Source organism: Perognathus longimembris, chromosome 15 (genome assembly GCF_023159225.1).
Source record: "Perognathus longimembris pacificus isolate PPM17 chromosome 15, ASM2315922v1, whole genome shotgun sequence".
Lineage (NCBI taxonomy): Eukaryota > Metazoa > Chordata > Mammalia > Rodentia > Heteromyidae > Perognathus > Perognathus longimembris.
The window spans coordinates 39430917-39456958 of record NC_063175.1 but is presented as its reverse complement, the minus strand read 5'-3'; the positions used below and the strand labels follow the sequence as shown (position 1 = coordinate 39456958).

General features: G+C 36.9%; 1 protein-coding gene across 1 annotated transcript in view; it reads left to right on the top strand.

Annotated features, from left to right (window-relative positions):
• The window catches only part of Skor2 (SKI family transcriptional corepressor 2), a 29491-nt gene extending 6367 nt beyond the window's left edge, over window positions 1–23124 (top strand). The window contains exons 4-7 of the mRNA XM_048363461.1: window positions 10911–10976; window positions 11353–11451; window positions 14754–14821; window positions 23053–23124. Of these exons, the coding sequence (XP_048219418.1) occupies window positions 10911–10976; window positions 11353–11451; window positions 14754–14821; window positions 23053–23115 (296 nt within the window). The 3' untranslated portion in view covers window positions 23116–23124. The remainder of the gene's footprint in view (window positions 1–10910; window positions 10977–11352; window positions 11452–14753; window positions 14822–23052) is intronic.
• Window positions 23125–26042: the final 2918 nt, after the last annotated feature.

Here is a 26042-nt window from a genome sequence, read left to right as displayed (position 1 = left end):
CTTGAGTGCCTACATCCTAAAGGTTTTATTTTGGTCTGGCTATTGGTGATATTAAAGTTCAAATTATAATATATGCATATAAAATACAAAATAGCACGTGTAGAAATTGATTCACATAAAACCTTATACTTCTTTCAGCTACCAAACATCAATCCCATAAGTCTACTTTTGCTAAATTCTTACTCTATTCTGATACAAATTTTGGAAGAAATGAAAGACCTCAAATAAACTCTAAAACTATAAAATGTGCATAGCTTTTCAAAGAGGTAGCAATGAATGACCTATAAAAGCTTCAGGATAATTTTATGTTTAAAACAATTTCCATAGATTTAATGAGAGAATCCAAATTCCACGATCTGAAATCATTTCTTTTTAGAAACTTTAATTTCTTACAGTACGTTTAGCCAGTAGTGTTCATAAATTTCAACAACTGTATATCTGTTTCTATTTAGCAAGCCAATTTCATCAGGACAAACTGATTCCTTCACAGAATATCTTCATTTCATTTATATTAATAGTCCCTGTGGATTTGTAAAAAAGTAAATTTCTCTTTTTGCCTTCCTCTGACTTATATAGACTTTAAAGCAAGTTCATGGATTTGGAGAGAGTTTATTTTGCATCTACTCACTAAAATGCCTCCAGACCTCCAAGAACGATAGCCAGAGAAGATAAAAACTACAGAACCCACCATGGTTTGATATTTACATGGAAATATAAATGCTAAAGGAAGGAAGTAAAAGTGTAGTCAGGATTGGTGTTCACATAAAAATTCTGCAAAGCCTGGAGCTCAGGACAATATAGTCAATAGTTACTGTGTTAATAACACCTACTCATTCTATTGATATATTGCCAGTTCCGTTCTCACAATAATTAATTTGATAGAGATTCCCAGAGATATTTGTTCTACATTGATTTTCCATATCACAATTTCATTCTCACATTATTCAAGGAGACATGAGGGTAGTAGGTTATAAGATATTATAATCTCATATGGGTGATAGCATGTAGAATGGAGGAAAATGCATTATTGAATTGAAAAACTCTCAGATGAATTTTGTTAAATTTATGTTGAGTCAGAAGAAGTCTATCCTGATGATTGTTTTGCTGAGAATGTGGGATTTAATGTACAAATGCATGTTTGCAGGCATTTTGAAATGGAGTCTTCTTATAGATCCTGGGCTGTCTTCAAATTTGTGTGCTCAAGTAATTTTTCTGCCTCAGTCTCCTGAGGATTTAGGACTACAGGCATGGACTACTACACCTCACTTTGTATGTGGAGTTTTAAACCCCAGAAAGTGCCTCAAGTATTTCAGTTTGTTGTGAGACTTGCTATACTTTCAATTGTCATTGCTTATAGGAAAATTAGCTTATGTTCATCCTATTGATATGCAATTTGAGAAACCCCCAATTGGCTTTGAGTTTTGCTGTTAATTTATTTACTCATGATCAGACTCCAAGAAATGACTTATTTGGCAAAGTGTCCAAAATTCAAATGATTCCAAGAGATTATGAGCATTTGTGATTAGCTGCTACTTGAGAATGGTAGCAGCCCAATGTTTCACCTGGATTCCCTGCTTGTGGATGGAAATATTTGTCCATGTGTAACAACTGTTAACTTCTAGATGAAAGCATTCGTTTATTTACTCCTTTCTTCCATAGTTAGCTTTGAATACCTACTGGGTGCCAGGCACTTGGTCGGACAGGCTCTGGGGATTCAGAGATAGAAATCAACACAAGTCTCTGTCTTCAGTTGCTGCCAGTCAAGAGGAGAGAGTCTAGGTACACTAAAGTATGAATACTATGATAGGGATCTACATAATCTACATAGGGATCCAAGTCATGTGTAGTGGTACATGCTGAAGCAGGAGAATCACACATTTGAGGCAGCCTGGGCTACACAGCAGAATTTTGACTTAAAAAAGAACAAAAACATAGCAAAATAACCATAACTGTAAGGTTGATGTGTTGTTTTAACCAATATATAATCCAATCATTATTACTGAAAAATAATCATTAATGATATTTAATTTCTTTGCATAAGCAACTAGAACATAAGAGAAGGAAATATATTTTCAGAGGGCCTGATAAATCAACATGCAGGGGTTTTTTTTTTGTTTGTTTGTTTTTAGCATTTATGTGAAGTTTTCATTTTCACAGCAATTATAAATGTAGACTGTCAGGAAATTTTAATGACCATAAGACATAGCTTTCTTTAAGTGATGGTTACTTGCATTAATACATCCCTTAAATAAATTCAGCTGAGCAGCAATACTTAGTTCAATGCAAGTGGGGGGGGAGGGGTCGGGTCGTTTTGTTGAGACTCTCTGTCTAGCCCAGGCTGGCCTTTGTCCTCCTGCCTCAGCCACCTGAGGGCTAGAATTATAGGCCCATGCTGCCATGCCCTGGAATTTTTTTAGTTCATTATTTTAATTCAGTTCATGCCCACTTCCACCTTTCTGTCTTATTAGTAATTTACTTTTCAGTAGTTTTGAAGAGTTTATATTTTAAAATGATTAAAGGGGAAAACAAAACTCATGTGAAAAACCTCACATACAGAGGAAGATGTACTTCTATATAATTAGAGAAGATAAATATGCACAGAGCTCGTAAGCAGTCAAAATTCCCCAGAAGTCAGTAGAGCTTTCATGTAAAAGATCTCTTGAAAAATCTGACCTATGCTTAAAACCACATCAGACAGATTGAGGGGAGAGTAGTTTGATCAAAATATTACCTACTCAAGAATATAAACGAGCTTATTTCCTTGGCAACCCCAGAGTGAGGTTTTGCATATCCATTCTGAATAACTTCAGTGAAGTTAAGTGATTTGAAATTGAATGCAGTGGGGGTAAGCTGGTGAGACAGCTCAAAGTGATTGCAGGTCAAAGAAATTGGGGACAGTAGAGTCATCCCCACTTTTCAGTCTCTTTCATTGTAGCAATGCCAGCAGCAGTATCGGACTTTGAGTGTTGCTGCATCTTGTTATATGTATAGAAGTTTTAAAATCAATTTGATTTCCATTGGTATGATTCTCTAGTGTACTTAATATGCTGTGGATGGATTTCTGAGAATAGTAAGAGGCAGTTACACTTCTCATGAATATATAGCAGATGAGGCACTCTGATTTATTATTCCATTCTATTTTAGAGTATGCTTACAATTTTTTTTAAAAAGACTCAAGAAGAGAAAATTTTAAAAGCACGAAGTAGTAGATCTGGGTTATAATTCTGTCACTAGGGAACTTTGGGTAAGTTTGTGTTTCAGTTTATCTGTCTGTAAAATTTAATAAAACCTTAATCTCTAATTTACTATAAATGTTTACATTTGCATCAAGTATTTTGAAATCTTTCAATATAATTCTTTGTATTTATAAAAAGTTCAGATATCAATTTCTTTGTGTTTATGAAAAATTGCTTTTCTTACTAATTATTTTTTGAAATGTATATGAAACTCAAAGAGATAGAGCAGGACAATAAAAGCCTTCCTAGAAAAAAAATGAAATAGCATTATCTCATGATACTAGTTCTAAAACTCAAGAGACATCTTGAAGTGATTCAAGATTAACTAATCAAAGAAATTTAATATACTTATTCAAGAAACAATGTGTGTGCAACTAAAAGTAAATTTTGATTAAGAGTTATAAAGTTTGATAATTATAATCTCACTAGTATTATTTACTGCATTTTACTAATGGAGGTTATAGCTTGTTCATTTTTGTGGTATCCCCTCTTCAGAGGTGAGGATTTCCTTTTATTCTGTTGTACACGAAGGTACCAAAGATGATAGGAGAAGCAGTTTAATATAGAAAAATTTAGCACCAAGAAATTCACAGAAGTCTATGTAGCACTGATGGAGAAGAACATTATTTAACCTTTTCTCTTGTCCCCTATGCAATTGGTTTTATAATTTTTAAAAACCTCTCTTAAAAACCCCTGACAAACCATATGTTTTGCTAAATTTTGATTTTTCTTATGTATACTGAATATACCAACTTGGATTAATTTTTATCTCAATCAGCTTGTACTTTCAAGATACATTGTAAAAAGAGAACATTTTAAAGTACAGAAATATCTCACTGCAAGCTAGATTATAAACCAAAATCAATGACTAAAATTCAGCATTTATTGGGGAATTAAACCAACGAAATGGAGTCAGTTTAGCAGAGGCCAAGAGGTAACTAAGGCACAGCCTTAGTCTAGCCAGAAAGGGCGTGGTGGTTCAGGAGTGTTGGAAAAAAAACACAGACTGAGGCCCTCTGCAGCTTTACGAGCAGGGCACGTTCACTCCCCTGTACCAGAAAACAGACAGTAGCATGAAACATCTGGGTGCAGATGATTTCGACTAAAGTCATCCAGAAGTTAGAATGCATGTGTACCTAGTCTATAGACACAGCCCAAACCAAAACAATATCTACTAAAGTTACCTTTGAGTGAGAGGTGAAATAGCACACATTCTATTAAAAAAAAAAAAAAAAAGACATGCTCTCCAAATGTGTTCCATCAAGTGTTCTCAACAATAAATACTCAGGGGAGGGCTATGGAGGTTCTTGCAGCAACTTGCTGGCTGCTGGCACTGCTGCTGGTTGGGAGAGTGCCTCTGAGTGCTGGTTGCAGGCTCAAGGAGAGTTTAAAAAGGAGACAGTGAGGACAAAGGAGTAGGAAACCTAGCAGGAATGAAGGGTGGGAAGAAGAGATCACATTCCTGTAGACTGGGCAAAGGCCAAATCTCCTCATCATATCATTCATATGCTTGTCATTTTCTAATGTACCCAATTGATATGCCCAATTGAAGCCTAAATACAGGCTACCCTATTTAAATAATCTTACTATATTCAGAATCTAGCTTGAGAACAATAATATCTATTTAATAGACAAAAAAGTCATCTCACCTGCTTATTTGGCTCATAGATAATTAAATGAGCTTGAGGATCACATTGTGCCTAGTATGCATGGCCCTAGGTTTGATCTCTAGCAAATAAGATAAAAATAAATAATTAAATGTAAAATAAATAATTAAATGAACTCTAAACATATGAGGTATTTTCTCACTGGAAGCCATGGCAGACATATATGTTAATCAATATTTTACATGTTTTCGTTAAAATTTAGTGCTATTGTTGTATTTGTTCCTAAAAGAAAATTTTGGTCAAATGGGAAGAAAAGTTATTTTCTATTGGAACTTCATATATTTCCTGAGTAAACTGAAAATACAGAGATGGCCTGATTTAGTCTGAATATACCAATGGGTCAAAATGTGGCTTTTTTGTTTAATTCATAGAGATGGATTCATACTTTAAAACTCCCTATGACAACTGATGATTTATAACAGTATTCATTGTCATTTCTTTTACAAATCAGAAATCATTTAATTAAGTGCAGCAAGTATTTATGGAATGTATTTGTACCTTTCCTAGGTAAGTATAATAAGGGTTGTCTGTAGGGCAGAAACTCCTTGCCACCAAAAAACTGAGGAAAGCAGACTCACCTAGGTGAGATACTACAATATTAAGTACAAAGGGGTACAGGAAAAATGCTAAACAGTTAGAACTTCAGCTTGGAAGGGGTAAATCAGAGAAACTGGCCAAAGTCAAGAAAGCCTGATGGTAGAGAACAATCTGGTTAGACTGCAATAACAAAAATATCATAAACTTGACTTAAACATCATTTATTTCTCATAGGTCTGGAGGCTGGGAAGTACAGGATCAAAGTGCTAGCAGATTCAGTGTCTGGTGAGGACTCCTTTCTAGATTCATAAATAGTCTTTTTCTTGGTATGGCATTACATGGCAGTAAAGTGGTAGGGGGAGGCCCCTAGGTTCTCTTAGAAGAGCACTAATCCTGCTCATGAGGGTTCTGCCCTCATGACCTGATCAACATCCAAAAGTTGAATCTCTCTAGTACCACCATCTTGAAAATTAGGATTTCAGCATTTGAATGTTGGGGGGATATAAGCATTCAGTCGTGATGATAGATATGGCATTCTCATTTGGAATAGGAGAGAATGAGAAAGGAAGATTCTTAGGCAAGAGAAATGAGCTACAGCAGTATCAACCAGCAGAAATGAGAAATAAAGGCCTGAGTACAATAAAGGGTTTGTGTGGTAAACACATATTGGCTCAGTAGGTACACATGGTGTTGGGAGACCTTGGAGCCTCTGAAAGAGGAGTTAAAGTCGAGTTTGTGATGTAAACAAAGAGGAGCCATGGCAAGTTCTTGACCAGAGGTGTTTAAGAGAAAATAATTACTGTAGTTTCTTGATATTGGCTGATTTGAGGGAAGAGGTGTTTGTTTTGATTTCCTTCATAAATCCTCGTCCCCTCACCATCTACTATTTACGGTCTATATCTTCTGCATCATGGCACATTGTCACAGCTCTTATCTTGTACCTTCATTATCTGATGGGTAAATGAGGAGATTGGGTAAAACCTTCACCTGAGCAAGCTAGAGGACCCTAGAGAGACTTGCAAAGTAGGAACCTTATAGCCCTGGCCCTTTTGTTTCTGGTTGCACTGGATTTGCAGTAGAATTTCTTTGATGTGGCACAATGCTGCCTTTACCCTCCGGAATGAGCAGAACTCACAGAAACCATACAGGCCATAATGAACTTATCCTGCCAAATGGTGCACCAGTGGTGAGCTAGGGTAGACACACCCCAAAAGCAACAGCCTTCAGTCACATTCATTCACAGGATGCCTTTTATGCCCTAACTATTCATCACTTCCAAATTTCTAGTCACTCAGCTATTTCTTCTACAGTCTGACCCAAGACATATATGAGGCTAGGCCTTCACAGAAGATTTTCTACCCATGTATATATGTTTCTATCTGTATCTCTATGTCATTAAGATCTCTATGCTTCCCTGATTCCCAACTTGTAACCTTTTTTTTAAGGGAAATACAAGAAGAAGGAAAGTTAGCATCTTAATTGGGGAATGTTTCCAAATGCATTCATTAATTTTGTAAAAGTAAAATGCAAACAAGGCATGGTGGTACACACTTGTAACCTCAGGAGATAGGGAGGAAGACTGAGGGAGGGAGACATGAAGTTTAAGATGAACCTCTAACCTGATAGAATATTTATAAAAATTGGAAGCTTGTTGTCAAATCACATTTATTTAATCTAGTACTAGACTGCCTTTTTTTAAACCAGATGGCAAACATTAGCAACAATAGTGAACAAACATTCAGGCTCCCAAAGGTCATTTTTAACCACCATTAACGATCTGGTTTTCACAGATTAGTAGTAAACAGAAAGCAGCAGTCCAGGAAAACCTGCACAAAAGACAACCAGAGCTGCTCTGTGCTCCTTATTTACCCAATGTTTAACTGTTTTTTAAGCCCTTTGCAAGAGAGACATTGGATTCTTCTAAGCTACAAATAGAAGGATTTCACTCAGCAGTTGCAACAAAACATTTGTTTGAAATAGACACAGATGCAGAATATAATAAAACCTCTACAAAGCTGAGATAAGAAAAGCTTATTCTTAATATCACTGTCAGATTTTCCTGTGGTTAATGTTTCCATTTATTAGCTACTTACTTAGTCATTTCAAATCCCTATCAAGCTACTAGTGGTGAAGTGGAAAAGAAATGCAAGTTGGAATATCATATTTTAAGCTTTAAATTTAACTATCAAAACAGAATGTAAGATAAGCAGGCAACAAAATATGCTAATATATATGAATCCGAAAGATCTGGTCCATAACATAATAACTATGTGGCTTTTAGAACTGCTTATCTAAGAATAAATAATCTTCTGGGTGCCAGTGGTTCACACCTGTATTCCTAGCTGAGGTCTGAGTATCACAGTTCAAAGCCAACCTGGGCAGAAAAGTCTCCATGAGATGCTTATCTCCAATTAACTGCTCAAAAACCAGAAGTGGCACTGTGGCTCAAGTGGTAGAGCACTAGAATTGAGCATAAAGAGGCTCAGGGACAGTGCCCAGGCCCCAAGTTCAAGCCCCACAACCAACAACAACAATAAAAGAACAAATTATCTCATTTCAAGCATGTTTTGAGCAGCTAAAAAAGTTGTAGAATTATATGGTCTCATTAGTACCTTGTGAGTAAGTACATAGGAGTATGTTTTTCTTCTTGTCCTGTTCTGGTTCAATACTGACTGTATGAGTATGAATTTTCTTCTTTTTTTTTTTTTATCGGTTGTGGGGCTTGAACTCCAGGCCTGGGCACTGCCCCTGAGTTCTTCAGCTCAAATTTAGCACTCTACCACTTGAACCACAATGCCACTTCTGAGTATGAATTTTCAACTCATGTGCAAAACTGTATGAGTATGAAATTTCTATTCATATGTATAAAACTGCAAATATGCAAGCAATTTTCTTCATTTCAAAATACTGTTTGTTACGCTTAGGTGTGGTGGCACCTATAACTCTAGGAGGCTGAGGCAGGAAGATTCAAGTTCAAGCCAAGCCTAGGGTAAATCGTGAGATAGTCTTTCAAAAACTATCTAGACTGTCTTGTTGCTTTGTGGATTAATGATTTGTTATAGAACTTCATGTTACTCTTCCTTAGATAATACTGTTTAAAAATACTGAGGTGTATATTTAAAACACTTCACAAATATTTCCTCATTATTTTCTTATTACATGGAAAAGAAAGCCACAATGTCAAGATTCAAGATTTTCTGAGCCTATAGAGAGAGGTCATGGCTAAGACGAGTGGAAATAAATGCAATTTAGCTATTAGAGAAGATGTTTGCCATCTGAGAACATAGAGCTGATAGTATATTCTTAACTATACATATGCATATGTGCATATATGTCTCTGTACATATATGTTTTTACATACACACACGCATGTGCACACACATAGTCCTGGCAGCCATTAGGTAAAGTGTAGAATTACCGTGTGTAATTTCATGTTGAGGATTTTCCTGTCTGGCTATGATACTGTAGTATTGGTTGCTGCTTTAGGGGAAATTCTACTTCCCTCTTTATAGAAATTTTTACCTTGACAATGAAATCTCCCAGTATTCCTACAAGTGCCCGGGGCCATTACATTCCATTTCTTGCTGAGGGTAATGAATAGTGAGGAGAGAATTGAAGTGATGAATTTAAAACCTATGCCATAATTTAGAATGTACAATCTCCTGGGGTTCCTCTCAGGAACAACCCAAGACACTTTATATGAAGTCTTCTTGTGTGTCCAGCTCTGTAAGGCACTAGCCATAGTGAAGACAGAGCTGCTTTCAAGTAGCACAAGGCCCAGTGGGTGAGGAAGGGGACGAAAGAGCACTATGCCTGAGATCTGCACAAGGTGCTCAGAGAGGAGAGGGCTAGCCCCTGGGACCAGGGAGGGGAGAATCCAAAAAAACCTTGTCAGAGTGCCTTTATATGTACTACCACCACTCTTTAGACAAAGGTGGAAAACTTAATTAAAATTGTGTGGATATTGGGGAAACCTGTTTGAAATGTGAAAATATAATTATTTGATTAGCTGAATAAGTGGCTTTCTTTGGCACATATAGTTTTCCTGGAATATGCAGACTCATTTATTCCTCATCAATACATGTTATTGTTGTTGTTTTATCTTGCCATCTTGCCATCATTTTATTTGGCACATAGACAAAATTGATAAGAATAACAATCTGACTTTATCCAAAGTACAGTTAGATTCCTTTTCTTGGGTCTGATTTGGTTTGGGTGCTGGGGATTGACCTGAAGGCCTTGTTCATGCAAAGCAAGAATTTACTATTGGGCTACACCCCAACTGCCACAATACAGTTTTTATTGGTCCAATATGAGTAGTTCAGAGGCCATCAGTAGACAAGTGATCATTTTACAAAGTAACAACTGATTTCTTTTCTTTCTTTCTTTCTTTTTTTTCTTTTTTTTTTTTTTTTTTTTTTGCTAGTCCTGGGGCTTGAACTCAGGGCCTGAGTACTGTCCCTGGCTTCGTTTTTTTTTTTTTTTTTTTTTTTTTTTTTTTTTTTTTTTTTTTTTTTGGCCAGTCCTGGGCCTTGGACTCAGGGCCTGAGCACTGTCCCTGGCTTCCTTTTTGCTCAAGGCTAGCACTCTGCCACGTGAGCCACAGCGCCGCTTCTGGCCGTTTTTTCTGTATATGTGGTGCTGGGGAATCGAACCTAGGGCCTCGTGTATCCGAGGCAGGCACTCTTGCCACTAGGCTATATCCCCAGCCCCCCTGGCTTCGTTTTTGCTCAAGGTTAGCACACTACCACAGCGCCACTTCTGGTTTTTTTCTATACGTATGTGGTGCTGAGGAATCGAACCCAGGGCTTCATGTATGTGAGGCAAGCACTCCACCACTAGGCCATATTCCCAGCACCCAGATAACTGATTTCATAGTTTTGTTCTAGGTTAATTTTAAAAAAAGAAAGAAAGAAAAGTAAACTATCAATTACTAAGAAGCCCTCTAGACTGGTTACTGTTTTCCAAAGGACAATTCAAGGCCCTCTACCACTTCTTTTCCACTGCCCCACATTTGAGAGGCTTCCAAATTTTTATCGGCTTCTGCCTGTGAGATCTTGAGGGCCTCCCAGTTGAAACTTGGCTTCCTCACTTCAAGGAGAAGGAGAAAGCTAATGAGATTTCTGCCTGAAATCTTGACTGGCTCAGCATCCCCTTCTGCCTATTGCAGCAATCACCATTGTTGTCAAGAAAGGGTGGACAGTGGTGGCTAGTGAGGAGAAAGGATAATTTCAGGATCCTGCATTCATGAAATTGCTGTCCACAGGCAAAGCAGGCTCTGCTCTCATGTTCTAAGAATAGCTCCCTCTGTAGTTCAGGGGAACTGTGCCTGAGTAAATGAGAGCATCTGGTTTTGAAGACTTCTAATCTCAGGTGATATTAAACAAACCCTTTGTACTTTTTAAAAGAAAAACTTTTAGAAAATAGCCTCCATAAAACTAAACATTTTCCTTCTGTTTTTGTTTTAAAGGTGAACACACACAAGAAACCAATTCACCTCATTCACTTAAAAAGGATGTAGAAAATATGGGAAAAGGTAAAGAAAAGTTTTAATTCTATAGGATCTCTCCTCTATTAAAGACTGTAGAGATGATAGGAGGATATTTTTGTTCTATGCCATATTTTAAGCTTGACAAGCAACATATGAATAATATATGGACCATTGGGTGGATATAATTGAGATTAATGCATACATATCAATCAATACATGACACTGTAATACAATACTTTAAAATAATATATTGCATTGATTTATATTCATGGATTTCTGCACAAAATCTATCCTGTGTCTATGCAACTCTTTTTAAACTGGTAAAATATTTTGTCTTATAATAATAAATTGCCAAATATAATGGTTCTCTGGAGAGTTATTTGTAAAGATTAGTAAAATGACTCTTGTTTTTCTCTATTAGAAGAACTTCAGAAGGTTTTATTTGAACAAATAGATTTACGGAGACGACTAGAACAAGAATTCCAAGTGTTAAAAGGAAATACATCTTTCCCAGTGTTCAGTAAGAAATCATTTTTATTGTGTTTATGACATTTGGTGACATTTCTATTATGAATATCAAGCACATGATTCTAAGTATGAAGCGATTAAGTACAAATCGCACAGACCTCCCATGGATTGTCCAAATATTCATAAATCTTAGTTTCTTATGTATGCTTTGATTTGGTTCACAGATAAAATTCTTTATAAAACTTTTCTGTATTTATGTATTGATATATGTGTGTTGTATGTGCATGTATATATATGTATTGTATAAGTATATATATTAAAATACATACGTAAACATACAATTCCATATGTAAGTACATTAATATTTTCAGATATATTTAGATTATACTTTTGAAATAAAATAATTATTCAGGTATTTGTTATTGTCTAAGAAAAGAAAAATCACAACTAACCCTTATTTTCAGATAAATCTGAATAACTGCTAAGGGTTTGAGATAAGTATAAAATATGAAAATTTAAACTTTAATTGTTTGATGCATACAAATCCACTATAGTAGTGTCCCCTTATCTTTAGGGGACATATTCTGAGATCCCCTGTGGACACATGAAGCTTCAGATAGTATTGATCCTATATATACTATGGTTTTTCCTACCAATGCATATCTAAGATAAAGTGTAATTTTCAAATTAGGTACAGCAAGAGATGCACAACTATAACTAATAACAAAATATAAGAACATTAGAATAAAAGTATTGTGGAATCTTCAAGTTAATATTTTTGGACCATGATTGACCATGGGTAAATGAAACTGAGGAAAGTGAAAGGGAGGGAGGCTACCGTAATTAAAGTTGGTATCATTTTCATATTTTGTTTGTCGGTTGTGAGACTTGCACTCAGGGCTTGGGCACAGTCCCTGAGCCTTCATGGTCCTCAGATCTCAGCCTCCTGGGTAGCTAGGACTACAGGCCTGAGCTATGGGTACCTGGCTTCATTTTTGCATTCTCAATCCATTTTTCATGTTAAAATTCCATTCCAAATGTGTGAGCAGACATTGTTGCCTAGCTAATAGCTAACTTTTTGCTGCCAACATCTTAGAACTTCAAAAAGACTTTGTGGTAGTAGTTTTAAAATTCTCTGGTCTGGCCAGGGTCACATGTAGAGTAATACATTCCAGGAGAATTTCCCACGGTTTGGGGAATTTATTTAATCCCAGCCTCATCTTCAGAGAAAGAAAAATGAAAAAGAAAATAGCATGCAAACTCTTTTTAACTAACTAAATGTGAAATGATCCCCCACCCCCACCCCGCACCCGGGATGCTTTTTTTTGAATGTCAGTATGCCCTTTGTTAATGAACCTATCATCTCAAAACATGAGTTAGCAATTCTTTTGCCAAAGCCACAGACTAGCATATGGAAGAATTTCCAGTAACTGTGACCATTTCAGTCCTGTTCAAAGTGCCTGGAGACCTGCATGACGCACCAGCACTTCCCTGTGTATTGGTCAACACAAATCAAAAAATGAATAAATAAACAAAAAACAGGCCCAAGATCATTTGTGAAAATAGCGGGTTTCATATATGTACTGAGTGAGAGCTCAACACCGAGAACTAACTGCATGATTGAAGGGAGCTCTGACCAATCACAGGAGCTGTGGGGGGCTGCCACTGAAAGGTCTCTTGGGAACTACAATGACAGTTTGGGGCTCTCAGGGTTCAGAAAATGTCTCTGAACCTTAGAATAAGATTGAAGGCAGGAAAACAGTCAAAAGCTCTTGATATGTGTAGATCTGAGAAAGGAAAAACAGTGGAAAATATATTTGAAGCTTTAAGATGTTTCAAAAGGATCCAGAATTCTCTAACTTCTAAAATTGTACCTGAAGGGAGATTATTTCTTACAATTCCTTGAAGCAGTGAGCAGACATTGAATGACTTCTGTCCCTGTAGTTGGGTTTATCTAATAGTTGAGTTCGTGGATCCCTGCCTTTACATCCAGCAGAATGAGTCCAAATTCTACCGAATCCCTTACGTTCTCGATCAGCATCTCCTGAAGCCATTGTAGTCACAATTTATTCTACTAATAAAAACTAAATTAATATTCATCCTACAGAATCCGCACTAACCAATAACTTCCAACATGAAACACATGTACAACATGTTTCTGTTTTAAAAAATGTTATAGTGTTACAGCTGGCCACTTACAACTCAGATGGAACATTCATCTTTATTTTGTTTGGTTTTTGGTTTTTGGGTCAGTACTTTAACTTGAATTCAGGGCCTGGGCGCTTTGACTTAGCTTTTGCAATCAAGGCTAGCACTCTATCATTAGAGCCACAGCTCTACTCCTCTAGCTTTTTGATGTTTAATTAGACATAAAAATCTCATGGGCTTTCCTGCCCAGGCTGTCTTTAAACCTTGATCCTCATATCTTTAAGCCTCTTGAGCAGGCATGAGCCACCAGCACCCAGCTGCATTCATAGTTTTGAGTCCTCTATAATTGCTACATAGATGAAACATGTTAGTTAAACAACAAAATTTTCTCCTTTTTAATCTGTAACATACTCTTCTAAGCAAGGAAGTGGTGTATGTGTGGTGTGTTTGAATAATGCATGGTTTAGACACACCACAAAGAGGCAATTGCGCACATATGAAAATAGCGTATGTACATTATGTGTTTTGTAACTAAGTGTGAGGGGCCATGAGGCTAGCAGACACTCCGATAAGAAAAGAAGAAACCCAAATTTTGTAAAACCTATCAGAGAAAAGCCTAAAGGAACCTCTGTAGGATGTATTTAACACCTTTCATTAAGAGGTGGATGCAGGGCTGGGAATATGGCCTAGTGGCAAGAGTGCTTGCCTCATATACATGAAGCCCTGGGTTCAATTCCCCAGCACCACATATATAGAAAACGGCCAGAAGTGGCGCTGTGGCCCAAGTGGCAGAGTGCTGGCCTTGAGCCAAAAGAAGCCAGGGACAGTGCTCAGGCCCTGAGTCCAAGGCCCAGGACTGGCAAAAAAAAAAAAAAAAAAAGAGGTGGATGCAGCTCACCCCTAAAATAAAAAGTTGTTGCGCTTGCATGCTACATAATACATCCTCCCATACGTCTTAAATCACCCTACAGTACTTACAATACCTAATGCAATGTAAATTCTATGTAAACAGTTGTTATCCCATATTGTTTAGGGGAATAATGGCAAGGAAAAAATATGGATATTCAGAACAGATGCAATTTTAAAAAATGTTTTCATCCAAGATTGGTTGAATCCACAAATTCAAGACCCTCAGGCCAACTGCATACTAAAAGTAGATTTTGCACTTTCATTAATTTCTTTCTCTATTTCTCTCTCTCCTACCAGATAACTTTCAGGATCAGATGAAAAGAGAACTAGCTTACAGAGAAGAAATGGTGCAACAGTTACAAATTGTAAGATGTATTTCTACTTAAAAATAAACACAGTTTGATGGATTTGTTTTCAACTCCCTCAATCTGTATGAAACTGTTCATGATTTTGCCAGCAAATCTTTTGGTCCACTTACCTCTCAGCTGGTTGAGATGCTAATTACCAAAAGATTTACTTAGGCACAAAGTAAACAGATGTGACAGTATGTTTCCTCCAAATGTAACTACCTCCCATGTGTTAATAGACAGATGTGTACATTGTCTCTGTGGGCAACCAGATATACCTGCATTTCTTTCTACTCTGCAAACTTCAGACCACGGTGCTGGGGTGCGGTGGGGCTCGGGGAAGGGCTGCTGTCTTCTGTCCTCCCCTTCTTTCTCCAGCCAAGTTCTCCAGGGTCAAAAGAACTTAGTATCCACACAATTAACCAGTAACAGGCACTTGAAGGATGATAAAAAGAAACAATTATCAAGTAAAGTGTGTCAGTCTATCCTAACCATTCCTTCAAGTGCTCTATTTATATGGAAATACCCCCAGAAAGAGAGCTGATTAATGTAGCACTTTTGTTTGTAGTTTTTGTTCCCTGAATTCTTCACTGTAGATCCTCACACAGACACATCTGGCATTATTCCTTAGTGCTTTTAAATAGATCTTTCAAGCTTCCTCGTCTTCTTAAGTACAGTGGAGAAAAGAATTTCTGCTCATTATTTTCAAGGCATTTCTGATCACCTGGATAATGACATATGCTGGTCTTTAGTGGTATTGCCAGCACGATTACTATAATTTGGGTTGTTTGAGATGTTTGAGCTGGTATCTGATACTCTTAGGCTATTAAGTGTGTGTCTCTGCACCTCGTGTTTTAAGCGCTAAGCATTTAATTCTCTGTCAGGATTATTTAAGAAAGGCAGTTGTTAATGTTTCCTTTCTGCATTAAGAGAAATCATGCTTGCCTTTATGGAGGTTCCTGAGAGTCATTTTTAAAGAAATATTGGATTTCATCATTATTTTTCCCATGATATGGGTTGGATAAAAATGTTGCTTGTAACTTTACACAGCCTTTTGCAGCTTAAGTGCTCATTAACGCCCAGGTCTGAAAACCTCTGTATAGTAGGCTGCTTTAACAGAGTCTACCTTTGTGTAGTGTGTGTGTGTGTGTGTGTGTGTGTGTGTGTGTACATGTGTGTTGATTTTGTTTGAACTGAAATTCACTGGGGAGCAGTGGATTTTGTTAATGGATTGATAATAAATCCCCCAGAGAGGGTTAAAAAGAAATGTGTATCTTACTATTCTCAGCTTTTGATTTCTAGATAATATAAGCTATAATTACTTGCTGTGAATACATGTATTGTTTTCTTCCTCCAAAGGAAGAAATTAAATGTAAGACTGGAGGCAGAGGGCATAAAATTCTATGACTTTCTTTACACAGGGCATAATTTTCATATTTTTGAGACAAAAATTGCCATATACAAAGCAAGCAAAAAATGATCATTTCATCATGGAAGCAAGTATAGCAAAATGGACTTTTAGAAAGGAAACTAAATATTCATTTCAGAGTCCCTTCTTAACATTTTTTTTCTTTTTTCGTGCTGGTCCTGGTGCTTGAACTTAGGGCCTGAGCTGTGGCCCTGAGTTTTTTTGCTCAATGCTAGCACTCTTCCACTTGAGCCACAGCTACACATCTGGCTTTTCTGGTGGTTAATTGGAGATAAGAGCCTCATGGACTTTCCTGCTTGGGCTGCCTTCTAACCACAATCCTTAGATCTTCGTCTCTTGAGTATCTAGGATTACAGGCATGATGCACTGGAGCCTGGCCAGATATGTAATTTTTATACTTAATTTTCTTTGATGTTTAGGTTTGTTGTTTTTTTTTTTTTGGTAAAAGAGGAAGTGATATTACCTTCATGTAACAAACAGGTAGTATTTCTAGAAGAGGAAAATGTCTCAGGACTTTTGAGATATTTAGTCCCTGGAAGATATGAATTGGTATTAGTAAACAGTTTTATTATACTGTGTTGCAAAATATTTTATCACCATGCGTCCATCAATCTAGACAAGTGTTATTCATTTATATTCCTATAGATAGTAAAGTGTTCCTGGTAGCAAGTTAAGCAGTTTGAGAGAAGCTGGAATATTTTCCCCAGCCTGGTAGGTACAATATAATTCCTGATATTCATAAAAATACATTCAGGCTAACAACATAAAAATTGGTGTAATAGACATAATTTGTCCCTCTGCGTCCTCTGCTTCTCTTGGGACTGCTACTACAAGAAACCCCAAAACATCACGCTGCCTCCAGCACCTAACACAAAACTTAGGACTGAGTAATTAGAAGCCAATGTTTATCGAATATATCACCATCTATCAATCCCTCTGACCCAACTCTGATAGCAGTTCTCTTAATTCTTTTCCCCATTCCCTTGACTTGATCCTGATGCCCTCAAATGCTCTTTTATACACCAAATACCTAATACAGGAAATATTAAGTAGTGAAATACAGAAAGCTTAGGTGTGACCACTGCTCACTAATAGGCATGAGCTTTGAGGTCTGCATACTTGGGTTCAAGACTTTTTCTTCCAGTTCATGAACTGTCAATTTTCTCAAAAAGGAATTGTTGTAAGGCTTAACCTGACAGAATAAATGTGAACTACACATGCTAACCATTGGATCGTGTTATGCCAGCATGCATGATCAGGTGAATAATGCTGTCCTTATCAAAGGAGTACCTCTAGTACTGGGGTTCATAAGCCTTAATGGCTAGTGTTGTTCTTGTTTAGAAAAGATCCATATTTTTCTTATGTGCCTGCTATAGAAATGAGGCAACAGGCTCAATGTTACTTGAACAGTAATTTATCTAGTTCCTTATTCAGCTTTATCTATGTACCAAATGACCTGGAGGGTCATATCCTTTCCCTACCAGTACTGGTGTTTAAGCTCAAGACCTCTCACTTTTTTGGCTTGCTTGCTCAGCTGGTGTTCTACCACTTGAGCCACACCTCCAGCCCAGCTTTTTGCTGGTTATTTTGAAGATAGAATCTCATAGTATTTTCTGCTTATGTGGATATGAACCTCAATCCTTCATGTTTCAGACTCTTTGAATAGCCACCAGTACCTGACTAGAAAATTCTACCTAGAGATTATCAAGGAGTTGCTAATCTTTCTGAATATTTAGCTGAATAAGCATGTTAACCAGTAAATAGGGTTGCATAGGTTCCTTCCTGAGAGCAGAACAATCCACTCAAAATGACTTTATATTTAAATTTTACAGAGCACATGTTATTGAATAGGCCTGTTTTCTCTTGATGAAATAAGAACCTAGCCTACCTTGTAATCATGAAGAATTCAAATATATTAAAGCCATCATACTTTGTAATGATTCCCATAGATCCACAGTACATTTATCCTGTATTATTACACAGTGTTCCTATTCAAAAGACTTATATTGAAAGCATCCTGGGTATCATTACCATAAAAAGAAAACTTACAAATTTCTTTGGATCCTACATTTTTAGATTCTCTGCTGACTATGATTTTTGCACCCGTGCTTCATTTTCCAGTTTGTGAACTTCAAAGTTTTGATAATTATACAAGCAAATGATTATCTTTCCTTGTGCATTTATAAATGAATGTATATACATAGCAACACGAGATTTAAGTTATATGCACAATTTGCTTATTTAATAGTTATAAATGGCTACAAGCTAAGTCTTTTAAATACTAGTTTAAATTTTGAGCGTTGTAGTATTTGACAGTCTGTGTCTAAGTCTTTCATACTTCATGCTATGAGTTTTTTTTGTTTTGTTTTGTTTTGTTTGCCAGTCCTGAGCCTTGGACTCAGGGCCTGAGCACTGTCCCTGGCTTCCTTTTGCTCAAGGCTAGCACTCTGCCACTTGAGCCACAGCGCCACTTCTGGCCGTTTTCTGTATATGTGGTGCTGGGGAATTGAACCCAGGGCCTCATGTATACCAGGCAAGCTCTCTTGCCACTAGGCCATATCCCCAGCCCCAAAAGGAGGGCTAATGATGTGGCTCAAGTAGTAGAGCCCTTCTTTTTTTTTTTTTTTTTTTTTTTTGGCCAGTCCTGGGACTTGGACTCAGGGCCTGAGCACTGTCCCTGGCTTCTTTTTGCTCAAGGCTAGCACTCTGCCACTTGAGCCACAGCGCCACTTCTGGCCATTTTCTGTATACGTGTTGCCGGGGAATTGAACCTAGGGCTTCATGTATCTGGGAGGCAAGCACTCTTGCCACTAGGCCATATCCCCAGCCCCTCATGCTATGAGTTTTTGAAGACTTAAAGCATTTTCTTTACTCAGCTAGATGCATTTATACAAAACAAAGAAATTGATTATTTCCACTAAGAACTAAACAGATTTAAAGTTTAGTAAGTTCACAAAAATGTAAATGTTCTGTATAATAAAGGACAGGGGACTTCTCATTCCCAAATGGATTACGATTGTAGGAGAAATACCTTCAATTTAAAAACTAAAATCTATCATTCCTGAGGATTAGGAAAAAGCTGAAGATTATTTCACTCAGTGAATAACCTTTTGACTAGTTATTCTAGGAACATGAATATAATTGCATACAACCTGAGCTGAGACCATTAGTGTTCCTTGGTAATCTTTTTTTAAAATATAGAATCTATTTTTCAAACTGCTAATTTGGCAATAATTTTTAAGCATGTATGTCTATCTGTGTATAAGCTATTACTACACATTTGTTGAATGTATGGCTTTTTCAGTGTTTTTTTCCCCCCTTTCCTCTCCATTTTTAAATCCTAGTTCTTGAAGGACAGTGTAAAAAAACTACACATAGCATATGATCTACCCAGAATGACATCCTTTGAGCTTGCTTTTTAGGTACCATGAGGCAGGTAGATTGTGCTGGTCTTAAAGTGCCCTCTGCTGTTTTCACAGAATGCTGCAGTTACACGCAGTTTTGGGGAAACAGCCTCAAAGTTCTTCATTAAAAGCTTCCATTAAAATAATGTTCGTCAATAGATTTAGTACTATGTTTCATTCACTGTGGACTTGTAAAAAAGCCATTTAGCACTTCCCAGTGGTGGCAACACAGTGCTTCATCACAGGGAAAGGAGCACTGGGTCTTCATCTTCACTGGCGAGCACTGGCTCTTGGGTCAGGGACATACAGTTCCACAGTGGAAATGCCTTTTCTTTGGAGGTGCTCCAGTATTCATTAGCATGGAAACTTGGCTGGGTTTCTCCTCAATATAGACACTTCTTTTAAATATGTCACCCTCCCACTTCCTTTAAAAAAAAAATCTTGCTTTTTGCCAGTATATTATCAGAAAAAGATTCCTGGGTCACTGGAGGATTTTGGTTTTATGACTTAGTGTGCATCAAAAGGAAGTCTCTAGAAGTCAGGGGACTTGATGCAAATCTGAACTTCTGAAGATGGTTTCTTAAGACTCTCCAGCAGCAGACTTTGGCTACTGTGCCTCTTTTCCCAGTCACTGATCAGATGTCCTTCATCTTGACAATGCACTCAGCTGTTCTAAGCACCATAGCCTTCATCTCACTTTGAGATGACTCACTTGAATGCCTGAACTCTTTCCTAGCACAAAGGAGGAAATTATCTTTTTTTTTTTAAAGTAATGTCCCAACAATTTTGATCCATTACAGTCCACTGGGTCATTTTGATGTTATTCACGTCCAGTTTGGGGTCAACAATAATCTGGGTGGTTTCCAAACTATCCCAAATGAATCGAAAGTGTTCGTAAGTCCTATTGTAAGAGGTTTTCATGGAACAACTAGCTTAAATGAAGCTCCCAGAGTCCCAAGTTCCCTGGCTGGAAGTGTTGGCTGTCCTATCTAGAAATCCAGTTTTGTATTTTATGGATTCTGAAACACTTATCATTTTAGGAGACACTTTTGCTTCACGAATCATAAAGATAAAAACTTTTAACAGTAAGATATCACCAATTGTAATACATGCAATTTTAGAGATGTTAAAATATGGATGACGCATGTCTTACAATCAATGAAATGGTATAGTTTTTATGAACCAGTGAGTCATTGGGCTAAGATGATCTTTATCATTCATGATTTAGGACTTCTAATTTAAAGTACATGCTGCTCAACTTGTAACTTCTTGCTTCCTTTGGGGGAGGGTCTTTCTTGTTGTTTGTCTTTTCTTTTATTTTCATTTAAATAAGTAAACCCAGAATCAGAGTTTGTGTGGGGATAATTCTTCACAGCAATTTAAATTCTAGCTGAGTGACAGGACTCAAATGTGCTTACTTGGAAATGTCTTTTGTTCCTCTTCTTTCGCAACTACCTATCCTAATGAAATTCTTCATGCAAAAGAGAGAAAGGCATCTTGCTTTAGCTCTGAAAGCAGTGACCTTCTAGTTATTTCTCTGGGTTAGTGTGTGCTGGTTACTTGAACCAATGATGTTAATTTATGTCTCCCAGTACTTGGCACAGAACACACATGAATGCTTGCAGTGCCTAATCTTGATGTAAAAATGGCACAAACAAGTCTGACTGAAAACTCATTGTGCCCCAAAGTTATTTATTTCAATCATTTCTTCTCATCTGAAATAACAGCATTCCATTTGAGACTGTTAAATTAGGCATTTAACAAGAGAGGTGACCTTTGTGCTTTGATGTATTGCAGTATACACCACAATGGAAAACCAAGATTCAGGGGTGTCTCTGTGAATAGCAGGTGTAGCATAACCTACAGTGAAAAGAAGTGGTAATTAGAGTAGGTCCCCATGTAGGTGTGCTTGTCATAGTTATCTAGCTGATCTCAGCCCACGTCTGAAAATAAGCGATTAGGATACTGAACTTTTTATGCTACTATATGAATCATTAATTTCAAGGCTTCTATTTATGCCCTTTATCAGATGTGTGCCTATACTTAGTTTGTGGTTGCATATCAAAATAAGGGTATGGTAATTTTTATCTTCTTTTCTTTCCATTAAAGACTCTGTTTGATTCAGCTGAAATGTTGTGATAGTAAAATGATGTAGCTCCATTTAATCACCAGCATCATTGTGAATTCTTAGCCTCTTTCCATTAGTAAAGGTTTACATGTGTGGATTGGTGGATTAAAGAATAAAACATACTCCCATTAATGTACAAATGTATATAATAGCATTTGAAGTTACTGCCTAAATGAATTAAAATCACTTTAATTTCCCTCACTGTTTTATGTAACAGCTATATTTCATGATATATTCTAAAAGTCTGAGAATTTCTTTCTTCTTCCTTTTTTTTTTTTTTTTTTTTGGTTGGTTGTGGGCTTGACTTTGGGCCTTTACGTTGTTCCTGAGCTCTTCAGCACAAGTCTAGCGCTCTACCACTTGAGCTACAGCACCACTTCTGGTTTTCTGGTGGTTAATTGGAGATAAGAGTCTCATGGACTTTCCTGCCCAGGCTGGCTTCAAACTGTGGTCCTCAGATCTCAGCCTCCACTAGGATTGTAGGTGTGAGCTGCCACCTGCATCCAGTTTATTTATTCCTTTTAATGTAAAATAGATCCAAATCTTTATAGTCCTGAGTTTAGCCTTGTAATGATGCAGGTAGGTGACATAATGATTGAGAGCCTTAACTGAGGATAGTGGAGAAACAAAGCTAAATAATACATGGAAGCCAATTTGAGTCATTTGAATTTCCTAATGAGAAATATGTCACATGTGATAGGCTTTTGTTTACAGCTTCAGTATTCAAAAGTATTTTCAAGTTTATTTACATAAAAGTTTTGAGCCATATTTTTCATATCAAGCCATTACTTCTGATGCCTCTTATCAATTATTGGGAAAGTATCCCAAGTCCTAATTTATACTTATTATTATTGGTTGTATTTTATAAAGATGGCATATTTGATAAGGAAATCACTCAAACGGAATGTCACATTGAACTAGTTTATAATGGCATTCATGTTTGGTGACTTTGGAGACATTATAATTCACTTTCATATTTAAATAAAAAACAAGAATACCATACATATTTTTAACATTTTTAAAAGTAAAATTTTTAAAGTGGAAGATCACATGTTCTCCCCAGGAACCAGCTATAGCAATTGCCCCCGTGATCACACTTTCTGTCCTCAAAGTGCTTTTGGTCAGGCTTTAGCAATGTTGAGCACCCAAGCCATGCAGAGCAAATGGATCCCTTTTCTCCTCATGGATGATCTATTGCCATTCCAATTGTTAGGCACAAGAAAGGATCCCCATGACACATTTGTCTCCAAGATTAACCCAAATCGTTTTGCTTGTTTCTGTCTTGCAGATCCCATATGCAGCAAGCTTGATCAGGAAAGAGAAGCTTGGTGCCCATCTCAGCAAAAGCTAAAAGGTAACATCTCCAGAGATAAGAAGTTTTTTGTTTTTGTTTTTTAAAGAATCTATGTTTTTGCTGGCTGTGTGCTGTAGTGATATAGTTGAAATAATCAAGGGATTCATAAAGTTACATCCTGTGTTTGTGTTTAGCAGTGAATTTTGCTATACCTGGGAACAGGAATTACTAAATGGATGGCTAATAGCTTCTTTAAAATTCTATGGGAAAGCCCTAAAATTAAGAAAATTCTCCATTTGGTCTGCAAAAGTGATATTCTTTCTGCTTTGAGGTTTTCTGCCCTTTAAGATTCTGTCTGGGACTGGGAATATGGCCTAGTGGTAAAGTGCTCACCTTGTTTACATGAAGTCCTGTGTTTGATTCCTCAGCACTATATATATAGAAAAAGCCGGAAGTGGCACTGTGGCTCAAGTGGCAGAGTGCTAGCCTTGAGCAAAAAGAAGCCAGGGACAGTGCTCAGGCCCTGTGTCCAAGCCCCAGGACTGGCAAAAAAAAAAAAAAAAAAAATGACCTAACAATGACCTAACAAAAAATGCCAAATCAGGGGAACTGCTAAAGGCCAACTAGGATTATAATCAATTTGACTTAGTCTCCTCAGAGGGACTCTCTGGAACATAATTCCTGGAACATCTTTTCAACCCCACAGAATTTATTGGCAAAATCTTCTTCACAATATAGGCTCCTGGCTCCTCTTCTTTCCTTCACAACTTTCTTCCACATGTCACATCTCCTCTACCATGTGCAGATGACAGTCTTACTTCTTGCCTCATTATTAGTGGTATTTGTCAGTTTTTGCCTTCCATAATGATAATTAGGTCACATTTCATCGACATTCAAAACACTTTCCAAAACAGTCTTCCACTTGTACACTCTCTCTTAATTTTGCACACAGAGAACTGAAGCACAGAGAAAACAGGTGTAGTGTTTTGAGTCTGTGTTCTAAACAGAGATCCTAGGTCCTAGGTTTAGATGTGGTACCTGTCTGCCGCTAACATATAGAATTCATTTTGACTTGCAGATTTCATGATTTGTATGACTTGTAGACTTTATAGAAGGTATGTTATACTTCCACAAAAAATGGTTATTTTAAAGATCAGGCTAATACTTTCTCTTTGACTTGAAAGAAACTTATTTATTGGCCTCTTTCAGCTATTATACATGTGGAGCTTATCAGAATTAACAGAACCAAACTCATAGGAACATTTCTCTTTAACTTTGTGGAGATAGAAGAAACTGAATGACTTACTCTCTGGGCATTTCTGCTACAGAAGCATCTACTCACTGAGAATAAGAATTCTGTTATTACTAGGTCTGAAGTTGACTTTGGACCATCTCTTTTACATTGTAATAGAACCAGATTGGCACCAGTAGTGCAAAAATTTTAGAACATTCTTATTTAATTCAGAATATCAAAGTAATCAGGGCAAGAGTTAATTCTGATAAACTTCACATGTATAATAACTGAAAGGGGCAAATAAATAATTTTCTTCCAAGTCAAAGAGAAAGTATTAGCCTGGACTTTAAAATAACCTTTTTTTTGTGGAAGTACAACACATGTTCCATAAAGTCTATAAGTGATACAAATCATGAAATCTGCAAGTCAAAATGAAGTAAATCTTCACAAGATTAACTCACTTAGGTTTGTAACACTCACTAACAACCTCATGTTCCCTGCAGCTTCTTCCATTCCCTTCTCCCAGTACAAGTTCATTATATCTGCTTTTTTGAACTTCATGTAAAGGACATCACCTAGAATGTTTTCTTGTATCTGATATCCTTAATTTAGCATTTGTGAGGTTCATCCATTGGAATGTAGCTTGATTTATATATAGGAACTTCAGTAAACCCCACTTCTTCCACCTCTCATCTCTTCTTCCTGCTTATCACAGAGGAGCCCATCTTACACCTATAAAAAGAAGACTCCATGCCCTGAAACCACACCTCTAATAGTGACATCGCTCATGGCTAGGTGGAAAAAAAAAACAAAACCAGATTGATTTGTGTTTAGTAACTAATGCTTCCTCCATGCTGATTTTGTTTCCATCCTTGCAGACAACAGGGATTTCTCTAAGTAGACCCTGGTGCTTTCAGAAGATTAGTGGTTACTTAAATGCTTAGCTAAATCAGCCAAGCAGAGAATCATGACCATATTGTTAGAGGCAGTCTCTGATTCTCCACATGCCAAGCCTGCAAGGAGTTACCCCAAGAGAGATTGCAAAACAAAAAAATCATTACACCAAGGGAAAGAAACAAATTCTGTCTTGCTCAGTGACCACAAGTTTCCAAATTAGGGACTGATGCATTAATGTCTTGTGCAAGAGCGACCCTTAAGGTAGTATGTTGTGTTCTTGCCACCCTGTAGATTCCAATATGACTATTAAGGGGAGGAAGCTTTTCAAAACCACAGGCAATCCACTTAATAAGCAGAGCAAGTACTGCCACATATCACTGCTCCACAAATCTTTTTTTTTTTTTGGCCATACATTAGAACATAAGAAATTCCATGTTAACTCAAAAACACAGGTCCATCCTGGCCTAGATACTAACGATAATTCCACCACAAAAGCCAAATAATTCCTCTCAATGATATCAACCTCAAAATGTAGTCATATACACTGAATACTCTTAACTTGCTCTTGATGAATCCTTAAATATTCATTATCCATAGATTTATCTAAACCTTTCTTCAATTTAAGCAATCCCCTTTAGGGCAATGAATTCTAGTTGTTTAGCAACCAGCTGTATAAAGTACAGATTGTTTTATTTATCTTCAAACAACCTCCTAAAGCAAACCCTATTAGATTAGCTATTGTACAACTGTGTGGATGTGTTGCATTGTGAGCTTAGGAGTACAATGGAAAAAATTTTTTAAAAATATTTCAGAAAATGTATTTAAATTACAGAATATATTCTGAAATATTTCA